The sequence below is a fragment of the Cyrtonyx montezumae genome, unplaced genomic scaffold, assembly GCF_038088225.1.
Source record: "Cyrtonyx montezumae isolate F1298 unplaced genomic scaffold, pur_monq_1.0 scaffold_5, whole genome shotgun sequence".
Classification (NCBI taxonomy): Eukaryota; Metazoa; Chordata; class Aves; order Galliformes; family Odontophoridae; genus Cyrtonyx; species Cyrtonyx montezumae.
Genome location: NW_027072056.1, coordinates 18856038 through 18869714, shown reverse-complemented (window position 1 = coordinate 18869714; position 13677 = coordinate 18856038). Strand labels below are relative to the sequence as shown.

The 13677-nt window shown below is 47.4% G+C and overlaps 1 protein-coding gene across 4 annotated transcripts in view; it reads right to left on the bottom strand.

Annotated features, from left to right (window-relative positions):
• TNIK (TRAF2 and NCK interacting kinase) overlaps window positions 1–13677 on the bottom strand; it is a 135500-nt gene that overhangs the window by 21544 nt on the left and 100279 nt on the right. For 3 of the 4 annotated variants that reach the window (XM_065748449.1, XM_065748451.1, XM_065748450.1), the window contains 6 exons: window positions 12825–13025; window positions 8619–8783; window positions 6477–6716; window positions 4079–4185; window positions 1247–1410; window positions 203–300 (listed from right to left, as the gene is read on the bottom strand). In XM_065748449.1, coding sequence (XP_065604521.1) covers window positions 203–300; window positions 1247–1410; window positions 4079–4185; window positions 6477–6716; window positions 8619–8783; window positions 12825–13025 — 975 coding nt within the window. The remainder of the gene's footprint in view (window positions 1–202; window positions 301–1246; window positions 1411–4078; window positions 4186–6476; window positions 6717–8618; window positions 8784–12824; window positions 13026–13677) is intronic. The other variant, XM_065748452.1, reaches the window with a different exon arrangement.

Sequence of the window (13677 nt, the reverse complement as noted above, 5' to 3'; positions counted from 1 at the left end):
TTCCTGATCAAACTCATGCACTCTCTTAAAGCATTCCAATCTCCCACAGGCTCTTGCCATACCGCCGCTTCCGAGTCCCTCGGCTGGAGGAGCAGTGGTATTAGCCTCTTTTTTGGGGTCCCCACAGCTGTGCTACGGCAGCGGCCGGACACCTGGCCAATCCGATTGGCAACATTCCTGCAGGAAATAAGTTAAGACTCACAGCGGGACGGCTTGGTCGCGTCACGTCTCGGTTGTCTTCCTGCTTGATCTTAGGGGGCTCGTGGGAGAGCACGGGTGACCCTTCGGGTTTGACGTTTCCTGGGCAAAAGGGAAGCAAAGAGAGAGGGAAACTAAAACTCTGCCAGGGATGCAATGGTCTCCCTCCATGCAGTGGGGAGCCCACTAAAGCCCAGCCCGGGCTCTGCACACAGCCTGCTTCATCATCCCTGCCTTTCTTCCTGCTACCAAAGAAGCAAATTCACTCTGCAAATTCACTCCGACACTGCTAGGACATTATTCGTCACAGGATTCCTCATTAGTAAAAACTAAAACAAACAGAAAAGGACAATAAATTACTTTTACTGACTACCTAGAGAAGTGATTATTTCAACAAAAGACATGTCATCTTACAGTCAGGTCATAAAAAATTCAAAGCATGGATGCAACATTTGCTTTAATGCGCCTCAGTTCTGTGGATTTATATTCCAGAGCTGTGACAAAAATGTAGATAAACGGGCTGTCTGTGCTGAAGCAACTCCTAGTGAGATTAAATGGGAGAGCAGATCTTTAAGAATGGCTCCGTGATGATAGGAAACAATTCAACTAGAAACATAAACCCAGTGTAAACACAGTTCCCTTCTGAAAACATTTTAGAGAAAGCAGCTTCCAGGCTGATTTATTCCTCTGCTCCCATCTCGTGCTTTGCACAGAGATGAAGATCAAAGCCAAAGAAAGATATACCCATGCAATGAGGAAGAGCATTCCCAAGAAAGTGGCATGAAGTGAACTTGGATCAATGAAGACAGAAGACCAGTACTCATTTTTTGTATCCTACAGCACAAACATTGCCTCCTTTTACACAAATTGCTCATCAACAGAGCACGCTGGAAGAGCAAGGCAGCACCGTGCCGCCATCAGCATGCAGCAGGGTCCAAGCAGAAGGCAGTGCTGGCATCTCTGCTTACAAGCTGATCACAGAAGTACAGTAGAAAAGATGAATCCTTTGAATTCTTTAAGGGACATCTGACAGAAAAAGCCACCTCACCTCTGACTCTGTTGCGCTCGCTGGAGCCAGCCTGGGAGCCCGGCTGGGAGCCGCCCTGGGAGCTGGGCTGCGAGCTGGGTGTGCTGGAGCTGGAGGAGCTGCCACTGCTGGTCCTCTGCAGAGGGCTCTCAATGATGGGCTCCGTCCTCCTCAGATCTGGGTTGCTGTGGGAACACAAATAGGACTGATTCAGCAGGAGCCACAAGGGTTCAGGGCCTTCCCCAGCTGCCAGACAGTTGCACGGTCAGAAGACAGCTTTTCTGCTGGACAAGACAGGGCTGAAGTCTGGACAAGACAGGGCTGAAGTCTTCTCTTGTGCAACAACTGACCCTGTAAGCTCTACTGAAATCCATGGCAGCATGAGAGACAGCAGAACAAGGGATACAACACCTTTACAGAGCTGAACCACAGCCACGAGGAAACAAGCATCTACATCTTGCCAAATCTGGCAAAAATTCAAAGCTGCTTTGCTTAAAACTCTCTTTCAGCCCTTACAAGTGCAATGCTGGAGCCACCTGAATTAACAACCAATATCCAAAATAAAGGCAGGAATTCGCAAGCGGCAGCTAGACTAATATTTTTCTGAAGAAAGTACTCTGAATACACAAGAAGGCTGCAGATCACTTTTGTCCCTTGTCCACACTTAGATGGCTTCACTTCGCCCTTGCACAAGTTACTCACTTCAGGCATTTTCTTCCTTGATTTCTTCCCCCCCCTGTGAACATATGTAAGTCTTGAACAAAAAGCGTCCTCGACGCACAGTGACTAATATCTCTCAGGGTATCAGAAGCCTTTAGGAAACCAACTCTTGTTTGGCACTGAGCTCACAAAAGAAGACATGTTTCTGTGGCGTTATGCAATTTGTTTTTATGTAATATTTCTGTTAAATGCTCTTATTATTCAAAGTCCCATTAAAAACGTACAGAAAATGTTCTCCATGGAGCTCAACTAGGACCTCGTGTGCACACAAATCCCCCTGTAACGCTGTGCAGTGCAGCTGCACTCAGAGGTACTGGACACAAAGCACAAAGCGTGCAGTGTGTGTGCAAGGCATCACTCAGAGCACTCAGACAACGACCAGAATGGTGCAAAATGGATGGATGGTGCACAGCCATCACTGGGCTGCTGGCAGAATCATCTGGACACTGACTAGCATGAGCAGTATATAAAATCACTGCCTATCTTCATTTCATATTGACACAGGCACGTATTAAAGTGAGCAGAGCAAGAGCGTATCGTTCTGTGCCTGGAAATATCCCCCAGATGTTGCAACGGGGTGACAAACAACAGCATATTTTTACAACATTTACATAGGAAGGTAATTAAGGAATTAAGAGCAAATAGGAGAGGTGCTTAGAAAGGAAAATTACAGAAATGGTACTTTACCGCGAAAGAAATGAAATGTGAAATCACTTCACTGAACACTTAGTTTAATGGACAGGGCAGCATCCTAATCACTTTCAATTTTCATCAAACTGATGTCTTCCAGCTCATGCTGTACAGCTGGCATGTCCTCAACTAAATTATCTCTTGAGATGGATTTGCAAACTTTGGCAACCAATGTATTACCTGTACCGACCAGGACTGGGACAGGGGGACTGTGTGCTACATGAGGTGACCTTCAGCTTGACTCCTGAAGTCTCAAACTTACTCTTCTTTTCAATACCACCACATAATAGGACTAGGCAGTCCAACATTGCACCAGATTTTAAGCTGTCCTTCAGGCTGCAGCTTTATTAAAAGAACAACAGCCTCAAGAATACAAAATGCCTTGGCCTTGAGCAATAGAAGTGAACAAATATCCATGATATGAATGTTTTTTTTCTTTAATTTAAGAATAGAATAACAAAAAAGTTACTTTCTCCTCCTGCTACCCCTGCCAGCTACTTGAGGCTGCTGCTGCTGACAGGTTTGCTGTTGCACAGTGCAGGCTTTGAGCTTCATCATGCAAGGCTACATACAACACATTTCTCCTGTTCAAGGTTTACAGATCTGCCCACAATGCTCTGCAAATTAAGAGACAAGTTCTTGCATGACTAAGCTATGTTTTTTCAGTAGAGCCTGTTACCCTCTCTGCTCATTCAATGTGTTTGGGGATGGCTCTGCCACGGATTTCCCTATTGTTCCTCAGTTCAGGGAGACTGACCCTCAAGAACGTACTCCACAATGTACTTGAGCCAGATGTGATGATAAGTGGGGAAGAAGCTACAGAGTCTCCTCGGTCCTCCTCAGTGACATTTCAATGTCATGGGCACAGGAGGTGGGAAAAGGTCTTGCACCCAGGAAGCAGAAAGGAATTTATTCCTTGATCTATGCCGGAAGATCCAGCTCTCAACAAAATATATCAGTGCCTGTTCCTTGGTCCCATTCCTCAGTCATTATTTATAAAAAGCTGAAGAGTGGAAATTTATAGTATGTATCACTGTCATCTCCCTGCTGGCTTATAATTGCATAGATTCCTTTGAAGGCAAGAGGTGATGCCTGGACAGCCCAAATCTGCTTCCACTCAAGAGAATGGCCAAACTCCTGTTAGGCTTCAAAGCGATAGGCACAGCATTCAGCTACAAACCCTACAATACCCAGGAACATCTTACTGTCAGCTCCAAGGCAGAAAAACCCATGGAACAATTATGCTCACACAGCCTTTAATACATCGATGCAAACCTAGCTTACCACAGCTGCAACAAAAACATTGCAAAACTTGCTTTCTGCTAGCTGGCCAAGGGAAGGCTGAAGCCAGCTGTGCTGCAGGCACCCTAGCAGCCCAGGGGGACCTCTGCAGGAGGAACCAGTGCAGGATCACCACAGCCTGTCACACAGTGCTGACTGTACCTTGCCCGGATGGGCTGGGAGCCCAGCCTGGGTCCCAGGGCGCTGCCATTGCCTGGGGAGTTCTTCCTTGCCAGCGCTGGGGATATGGAAGTGGTTCGCTGAGGCACCTGGGAAGGAAGGGAGACATTCATCACCAACCAAGGCTAGGGCAGGCTGCTGCTTACACATCTGAGAGACTGGCCTTTTAAGACCTGATTTATATCTCATTTCCCACTGAGGGATGCAGTATTTACAGCAATTATAAACTATCTAGCTCTCAGCTCTGACAAGGCACAGCTTGAGACAGAAGGGAGGTGCTGAGGAGCAGCACATCACAGCCCTGCTGCCCCCAGTAACTGCCTTCTCCAGAGGCTAAATGCATGTGGGCAGAAAGAGATGGTCTACATCTAAGAAAACACAGAAAAAAGTCACTTTTAAGGTAAAACTCAGAATTAAGCATTTTGGTACTCACAGTGGAGATTATTTAGAGTCTCTAGCTCAGGATATAACACATGCCAGCAGGGAGAAAGTGTCGACTGGTGGACAAAGGAGGACTGGTAGCAGAAAGGTCCAAATGGAGCCACCTAAGGCTCTCACTCAAACCAGACAGCCCCTTTTGAGCCAAGCCAAGCCTGCTGGCTGCCAGATGCTCCAGGTAGGACAGCTCATGGCAAACACAGCTCCAGAAACCCCAACCACAGCCTAGGTTTGGTACAGCTCGTGACCCCAGACACGTGGGCCAGGCTACCGATCCCCATGCCTGGGTGCTCGGACCTTGCAGCGGTTTCACATGGAATCACTCAGGTGCTGGAGGCCAGTGAGGAGAGGCACAGCAATACTCACCAGGGATGGGCAAGGCCAAGGGCTTGGCAAAAAGAATTAGGGATTTTTTTTGAGAACAGACACACAGTTACGTTAGACAAGCCAAAAAGGGAGAGAGAGCTCTGTATTCTGTAGCACAGCCAACTACAACACATCCCATTAAAAAGCCACCTCAGTTACTCGGCAGTCAGGGCCCTGCAGCTCCTGTCACCTTCCTCTGAAGCATCCAGTCACAAACACTAGCAGAAACAAGACCCTGGACCACAGAGGCTGCCAGCCCCATCTCACATGGCAATCCTTTCGTTCCCAGTGAGAAATACATCAAGGTGGTTTCAGTCAGTAAAATGTGAAGTCAGACTCCTTGTGAGTATGACTGCCAATGTGACAGCCCCTGGTGTGTAATACCACACAGCATGGGGACCTTTCCACAGTCCCTACTTTCTCATCTGAGGGAAGATACATTGCGTGGTGTCCAAGACCACCCCCTTTTCACAGATTCCCTCAGTAGTACATTACTGCGATCAGAAAAGATGCTGTTCTGAAAAGACTCAATGCAAAAGCAGCACCAAACACTGCTGTCAAGGACCAGTCAAGCCAGTCTCAAACTGCAAGGGACTTTAAAAAATTTGGTTAAAAACATTAGTCACCCTTCTGCACTACTGAGGAGTAAGGCATGAGAAAACTCCTGGAGCTGTTGGCTCACTTTTCTCTTTGTCTCAGCACTGATGCACCTTATCCCCTGCTAGTACATTAAACAGGAACGGTATCACCACCACACAACATGCTGCCATAACTCCCTTGCACAAAGGCTTACCTGGTAGCTGGTATTTTGCTCTTAAAAATGGAAGACACTTGCTTGTTAACATACAGAAAAACTGCCTCTCAATCACAGACAAATGCTATCTGCCTCACTGTCACTAATCAATTTGTAATAATTTTTTCACTCAAAAAGTCCTCCAGGCTAAAAGCTGATTAAATATAAGGGGAATTCTAACTGCCAAGCTGTAGCTCATTCAAAATGAAGGTGTATAAACAATGCAATCAAAGAGCTGGGCCAGAAGACTTTTAATTAAAGAGGTACTGCCAGATACTGCCATAATGTCAATGAAGGTATAGAGCTGCTGGAGCCCTTACAAGTCTTCCATCAAATATTGACTGCAACTGCAGGCACAATATTGGACCAAAACGACCTGTCTTACTGAGTACGACAAATTTTATGATCCTATAATTCTATTTAAACAGAAGAGGGTTTTTTTGTTTTGTTTTGTTTTTGTTTTTTCTTCCTAGGGCAAGGAGACATTGATTTGTTTTAGCCTTGGTCTGGGCTCGAGAACTTTCTTTGCTGGAGGGCAATGCTACTTAGCAGTGCTGTGCGTGCACCCAAAAGCAGCTCCCAATGTCTCTGCAGCTCATGCAAAATCTGCAGGGTCGATACCTGCTGCGGAGCCACAGGGGTGAGCTTGGCTGGAGGTGCTGAGCAAGCACTGCAGCACAGCTCCACTGGCTGGCAAAGAGGACTGGTGTCAGCCCAGTCCCATGGGGACCAGCTCTGGGACGGCCTCTTGGGGGTGCTGAAAGCGAGGAGCAATAGTGTTACCTTTGGTGGAATGTCTTCCTCCTGCCGTAACCAAGAACTTCGGTCAAACTTTTCAATGCGAGGGGGCAGAGGAGGGTTTTCTGAGGTGGGGTCCGAGTTCTGCCTTGGCATCTCAGTGCGGTGAGAGGTCACCGTCAGAGCCTCCTGAAACCCAGCCATCCCCTTGGCAGGCTGTTCATGCAGTGACTGAGACCCAGACAAGGAGCTTCCTTGGGATTTCACAGTGACCAGATGTGGAATCTAAGCACCAAGTCAAAACAGAACTATCAGTACAAAATGGAAAAAAAAAAAAAGCGAATCAAAAAGAAAAAATCAAAAATGTGAATTTCTTAGTTAAAAAAAAAAATGATTAGCACCTTGGATGCACGAAAAAACCCCCTTGGTTTGAGATCAGCACTGCCTCGGTTTCAGGAATTTCTGACTTAAAATCACTTCAATGCAAGAACCGTTAAAAATCATGCTGGCACAGCTCAGCATTTTGAGATGGGGAAATGCTGCAGTCAGAGCCACATCTCAGCTCTGCACGGGCACTGGGACACAGCTTTGATTCCCAGCAGCACTGAAGGAGTGCGGGCAGAGTGCCCCTGGGCAGCTCACACACATGCCATGCACGCCTTGCGCTGTGCCCACCATGTGCCCCGTGTCAGGCTCCTATACCTGCTAACTAGGGCTGTGCTAATGATGTCTGGCATGGAATTCCCTTGTTAAAAATATTAACTAAAAAAAGAGAAACTACAATAAATCATAATTACAAAAAAAAAAAAAAAAAGAAAGCTTCAGGAATTCTGAGGCATAGATGACTTAGAAACAAATTTTGAGGCATGAGTTTCTATAAGGCTACAAATCCCACCCCTTAGATCAGTTCTACAGATCTAAGGCTTATGAGTGAGTGGAAGGAATGCTGACATCTGGTTTGGAAATTCAGAAACATGCACAACATTGGAGTTTATGAAATCAGAGCTTCTTCCCAGCACCCTGTGCTATCTGCAATGCTCTCTTCTTTGCGACAGCAGAGTGGTGATCAGTATTTCAGTGTAAACGTGACGTTTCTACATACATGCCTATTTACACATGGACACGCATGTATGTGTACACACGCAGGCATTCACATGGATCTCTGAGTTCCAAGCAGCTTCTTCATTCGCATTTCATTGTCAAACAAAAGCCTTTAGAGTTGTTGACAATATTGGTCACGAAAAAAAACACTGAAAAATATTTGCAGACTTGAAATTAGGCAATGTTTGGTTAATCAGAGACATCACTGAGAAGTCTGCAAAGTGGAGTTTTACCCGCTTCCCAGCGTCTACGATGCATACACAACACATATTCATTGGAGAAGAGCTTTCCATGTAAGGGCTTTCCAGCATGTATTTGGCTTGAAGTCGCTGCTGTACTGCTGACCTAAGGGGGCACGTACTCCACTGTGGCTGGCCCTTTATTTCCACATTTTCCCATAGAAAGCCCACCTAAATGTGGAGCAAAGGCTCTGTACTTCCTGAAATGCCTGCTCAAGTCTGCAGATCTGAGGGAGCACTTCCAGTGGCTAACCCGGAGCCAGTGCTGGTGCTCCACCTACTTGCTGCAGAAGCCTACTTACAGACCTTGGGACTGGGGTAACTTAAAAGAACAATTCTCCTCTGTAATGGTCATGGTGATCTATGCCTTCTCCAGATGTGTTCGTGACTGATGTTAGCTCAATGGAAAAAAAGAAACAAAACCCCCCGAACTGAAGTGACAAAGAAAGTAAAACCTCCTTCTGATGATGCCCAGCATCAAAGTGCCCTGGGTTTTTGTACCAAGCGCTGTGGTTTCAGTCCTTTAATAAAACAGATTCAAAGAGGAAGAGAGCGACTGCTGCACTGCATCAGACCAGCGGTTCCTCTCAGTCCTCCAGCTTGTTTCTGGCAGTAACCAGGACCTGATGCTTCAAAGGAAGGTATTAACCAGCGTGATGTTTCTAACACATGAAGGTGACGAGGATCAACGCATGAATGTAGATGCTGCTCTACCTCACAAATACACCCAAGGCTAACAAATCACGGAGCAAGACACTACTTCCATCCGCTACTTTTCTTTTTACCTGATCAGCATCTCTGGCATCCTGGGTGCTGTATGGGTACCAGCTAGGGGAAGTACCATTACCTGTGGGTCCACGGGTCTGAGCAGGGGTGGGGTCCGCGCCGGCTGCACGCTGCTAATACTAAAGGACTCTGAGCGAGGAGGCAGGTTGGGGTCTGAAATCCTGTTGGCCACCTTGTGTGGCATCGCCGGCGAGCTCTGACGGTTGAGTCGGGAGCGCTCCTCCACCTGCAGTAGGAGGGGAGGAGAGGGGATTGACACTGATGGGGTATTTGCTGAGTTGTGGTTTTGTGGTTCGCAGGAAAATCTCATCTTTGATTTGAACAAATGGTTGTATGGGGTTTTCATATGGGCACAGAAAAGGGTCGCCATGGTCCTGTCACATTCACAAGAAGCTGAACACAGCTCAACTCCCACAGGCTGCTGATGCAGGCTATCAATGCCATCTGGAAACCTATAAGGAACCTCCAGCTTCTAAAAGGTAAGGAAGTCCCATAAAGAGCCATTTGTAACTGAAAGCCATGGTATGCAGATATATAGGATGCTTTAGATCTATCAGGGTGTTGTATGGCTATGGAACTCCTGATCCTCAGCAGATTAAGCAAAGAAACGCATTTTAAAGACTCCAAAATGACTATTCGTATTTCACGTGCATAATTCATTTCCAAGTGTGAAATGGAAAAATAAAGCTCCAAGGTGAGGCAGCACGCCTCAGAGATGTGTTTCCAGAAGACGACTTCTGAAGCTTCTCAAGCTCTTGCTTCTTCATAAATGTGCCTTTAAGCCAGGGGACCCTTCTCCTTCACTACCACGAGCACCATAAGGAGTGCTTCTGTTTGATCTGAATGAAAGAATAAACATGGTAGCCAGAAAATGGCTGGCTTTGATCTAAATTGACTGAGTCTGCCACACTGTCATGTACAGAAGAAAAAAACCCTCCATTACTGATACAGAAATAAAAACAAAGCCCAGTGCTCAGTTATCTTGTTGGAAATACAATGGCTTCAGGTAGCCCAGATACCTGTGCAATCTGGGTAATACTGCAATCAGACTGTATGCACTGACATTCGTACAGCAGGAGAAAGAGTAAAATTCAGGTAACAGGTGTTGCAGACTATTTCTTCTCTAGCTCACTGTGACCAGCTGGGCTGTGGCTGTGTCCCAGGAGGACATCACAGCCCCCCCAGGCACTGCCCACCTGCGGTCAGAGGCTGTGCACAGCTCAGTTCAGCGATGCCCACGGGAGCAGACACAAGGACAGACAGGAGAGTGGAAAGGAGAACTTCCTCTGAACACAGGAGCAGCAGAATGAATGCTGGGTTGAAGGCTTAGTCCAGCAATCTGCTTATCAGCCAGTCCTGGCACAAACAACAGCTGAAGACAGTGCCATTGGTAAGTCCTCTGGCTGCTTGCAGGAGCTCTCCAGCAGTCTGCCAAGCTGTAATGTCTTTGATTATAGAGGACTTCAAAGCTCGCGTGGGGGAGAAGGCAGGGCAGTAAAGAAATGGGGATGACTGTGCACTGGGAAGGAGAAAGGTGCTTGGTTTTCCCACTGCCTTGACAGCACTTTGTTTCGCTAGCTCATCGGATGAAGCTCTTGAGACTCTCCAGTTGTGCTTCATGGAGCTTTATCAACTTCACCATGAAGCAAAGGGGGGAATAAGCACCATTCCACAGTGCTGAGCTCTGTAGGAATTCATCATCGCCCCAGTTCCAGCTATCTCGTGCGTAACACAACATCCTCCTCCAAAAGGAAACGTCCCTAAGTAGCTCCTGCACAGGCCCCACTGAAAGCTGTTGATGTTTTAAGAGGCAGCTTCAAAGCTAGAGAAGAATGAAAGCCACGGGGACTGATGGAGGAGCTCACATGTGCTGGCTGCTGCCGAGAACAGCCTGCCTGTGATGCACTGCCATGTCCCCAAAGGCACTGAGCAGTGGGAAAGCACTGTGGGCACAGGCCACTGCTTGGAAAATGACTGACTGAACACATCCCCCTTACACACAGTCATGTATGGCATGTATTGGCTCAAACACGTCCTGCTGTTGAACATGCTGCATGTACTCTGTCGCTGAGAAGTTAGCTATCTGCATCAGCAAAAGCCTGCCCATAACAGAACAGTCAGTAATGGAGACAGATGCTAATTAGAGCACCACTGCTTACAGTGCTGATGCAATGTCTCTGACTGGATCGTCAGAGGGTCACAACATGATGTCTGAAACAGCCCAGTGAGTCCTTAATTACAAGAAGAGATCTGTGTGGGTAAGCAGGCCAGGCCTGAGACAGAACTCAAGCTAAATCCCACGTTACCTTCCAGTGGATAATCCTTCACACTTGCAAGAAGGGACGACGGTAGATGAGGACGTGCATCCATGCATAGTGGTGGAGACTATTTGACCACACTGTTTTGTTTGGCACAAAAAGAAGAAACTCTTGGATGTGCTGTGGATAAATAAGTAAATGAAAGAGACGTAGGAAAAACGGAGGGGGCCATAGCATGAGGAGAACTCAGATGTGATCAAGCTCCTGGAGAGAAGACTTGAGAAGAAAGATCATAAAAACAAGGGTGATACAGGACCATGATAATCAGTGAATATCCCAACAAGCTTCCTGGAGCCTCCAGAAATCACACACTGAGCCCTTCTGACAGAGGGAGCAGTTTCAGACTCCTTCCTCGTCCACTCCCATCCAAACAACCTGACATGAAGAACGCTCACTGGTCATTTGAAGGGTGACATCCTGCCTGCTGCAAGGCCTCTAGTAAGTTGTGCCAATGCTGCCAGCAGTGTCTCTGTGCCCACCTGGATTCACACAGCTGAGGGTGGTCAGACTGGCAGAAATGCAAACAGGGAGAATTGACACAGAAGAAGTCTGCCTTGATGCAGCAATTTGCTGTGTGGATATATGGAGGAGCTCCTACTCGCATTGCAGCTCCTGATGCCCCACCTCAAGTGATGACATCAAAAAAGGACAACTCTCACAAAGAATAAAAGTAATGGGCCTTTGTGTTTGAAATTGAAAGCCAAATCCAACACCTTTCTCCTTCACCCTAGAAAAAGATTCCTTTTTATAAATCTTTGTAATAGTTTTGATGACAGTGCCAGAGGTACACTTCAGTAATGCTCTAGATGATTTATCTAAGACTAGGCAAAGAAAGACAGAGTTTATTTGTTTTTTCCTGCCTACTACTTACTCTTAACACTACCATGGATGAAAAAGAGCCCCTGTTTTGCAGAAAGCTGCAGAAGCACCACCTGGGTGGAAGAGTCTCCTGCCACAGGCAGCTCAGTGCTGTGCTTGGCACATCTGACCTTAGGCAGGAATGTCTTGACCACCTACCAAACCTCTTCTTCCACATGAAAGGCTGCAGAATAATCCTGCAATTCTGTGAAAATATGTCTGGTTGCCATCAAAAGACTCTGGATACTGAATCAGAAGGGAATGAAGGAGAAACCAAAGGGGGCACGGGGAGGAGAAAAGTTTTCAAAACCCCATTAACTCCGCCAAGACCAAAGGGTGCCAGACATTTGGCAGCACAGCAGCAGTCCTGCTCAGTGGGAAGAATGGGTGAATTATTAAACGACCTTCTTTTGTGGAGGAGGAGAGTTACAAAATTAAACTGACTAAACCCAAAGAATTTTAGGAAAATTAAAAACAAGAGTGGGCACCAGCCTTAATGGAGCCACCACAAAGAGATTAAGGAGAAAGAAAATGTTCGTGTGCGATTCTGACACCACACTGCAGACAATGCATGTCTTCATCTTTTCAAGACAATTCAGTCAGGCAATAATTAATATTCAAGATCTCACAATGGTTATAACAATTCTGTCTTTCTGACAGGGAGAAAATCAGCAATGTGGCTTCCATTCCTGAAAATCTCAAAAGAAGAGCAATCCCTAGAGATAAAGCCCTTAGCATGGGAGAAAAAGCTGTCTGTTCTCTGTTTGACGATGGGAAGCTGAATTAGCACTATGAATGCACCCACAACTACCTCTCAGCACCAGTCAGCAGCTGCCCCTTCTCAAGCAAACACAGCAGCTACAACAGTTGCCCAGGCTCCTTCCTGGCATGGATCCATGTACCTAGCTATGGATGAATCCCTCAAGGAGACTCTGCCTCCCTGTACACCCTCATGGAAAAATCCCTTACCCAGCACAGCTAATGGACAGTGCTGGAGATGGTGAGAGGAGATGCCATCCCACCAGTGCCATCTGCCAGGCATGTATCGGATTGAACTGCACGCAGGACCCGCACTCCTCGCTTGTGCCTACCTCCTTGGCCCATGCTGGCTTCTCACTGGCATTTATCCCTTCTTTGTAATGGTAGAGTGGTTTCTTCTCTGCGGGCCGCTGGTCCTGCCGCTGCTGCTGCTGCTGCTGCTGCAGGGACACCAGGTAGTCCCTCTCCTGCTGGAGCTGCCTCTGCAGCCGCTCTGCTTGCCGCTGCTCCTCCAGCTGCTTGCGCTTATACTCCTAGCCAGAAGAAAGCACAGTGATACGGGTGCACGGGGCACAGCGAGCACGTAGACGCAGGACAGCAAACTGCAGCTTTGTCTTTTGGGTACAAAGTTGGGCCCAAGCAGCTGAAAATATGTTTTTTGCAAAGCTCTTCGCATCTAAAGACTCTGGGCTGTAAAGCATTCCAGAGGAGAGACAATTCAGCGGACACAGCCAACAAACCCAGAGTTTTAAACCCTGCACTGGACTTGGCATCCAGTGGATCTCTTTGCTTCCATATTCCACATGGGGAACACAAAGTGGTAATGCTGCATCACCAGAAAAACCCTGCACGACCTGCTGATGGCTCTGACACCTGCACGAAACCTGTGCAACTTGCTGCCACACAGCAGCCTGAGCAGAGGCTCAGAGGCCTGGGCAACCTCCTCCAGCAGGATGGGTGCTGCTCTTGGGCCATCCAAGCCCCTCGGTGGCTGCGGTGCTCCTCAGAGAAGGGGGGAAGCACACTTCAGGGATGAGGCCTTGGAGAGCCTGCAGCTGTGAGTGCCCTGAGGCACATGGAAAGCTGGTCTGCAGAGGCACCTTAGTGCCAAGCTGCTAGGGGAGGCTTCCAATCTACATTGGAAACATGAGGTCAGCAAGGACATCCCTCTGCCAGTCCCAAACA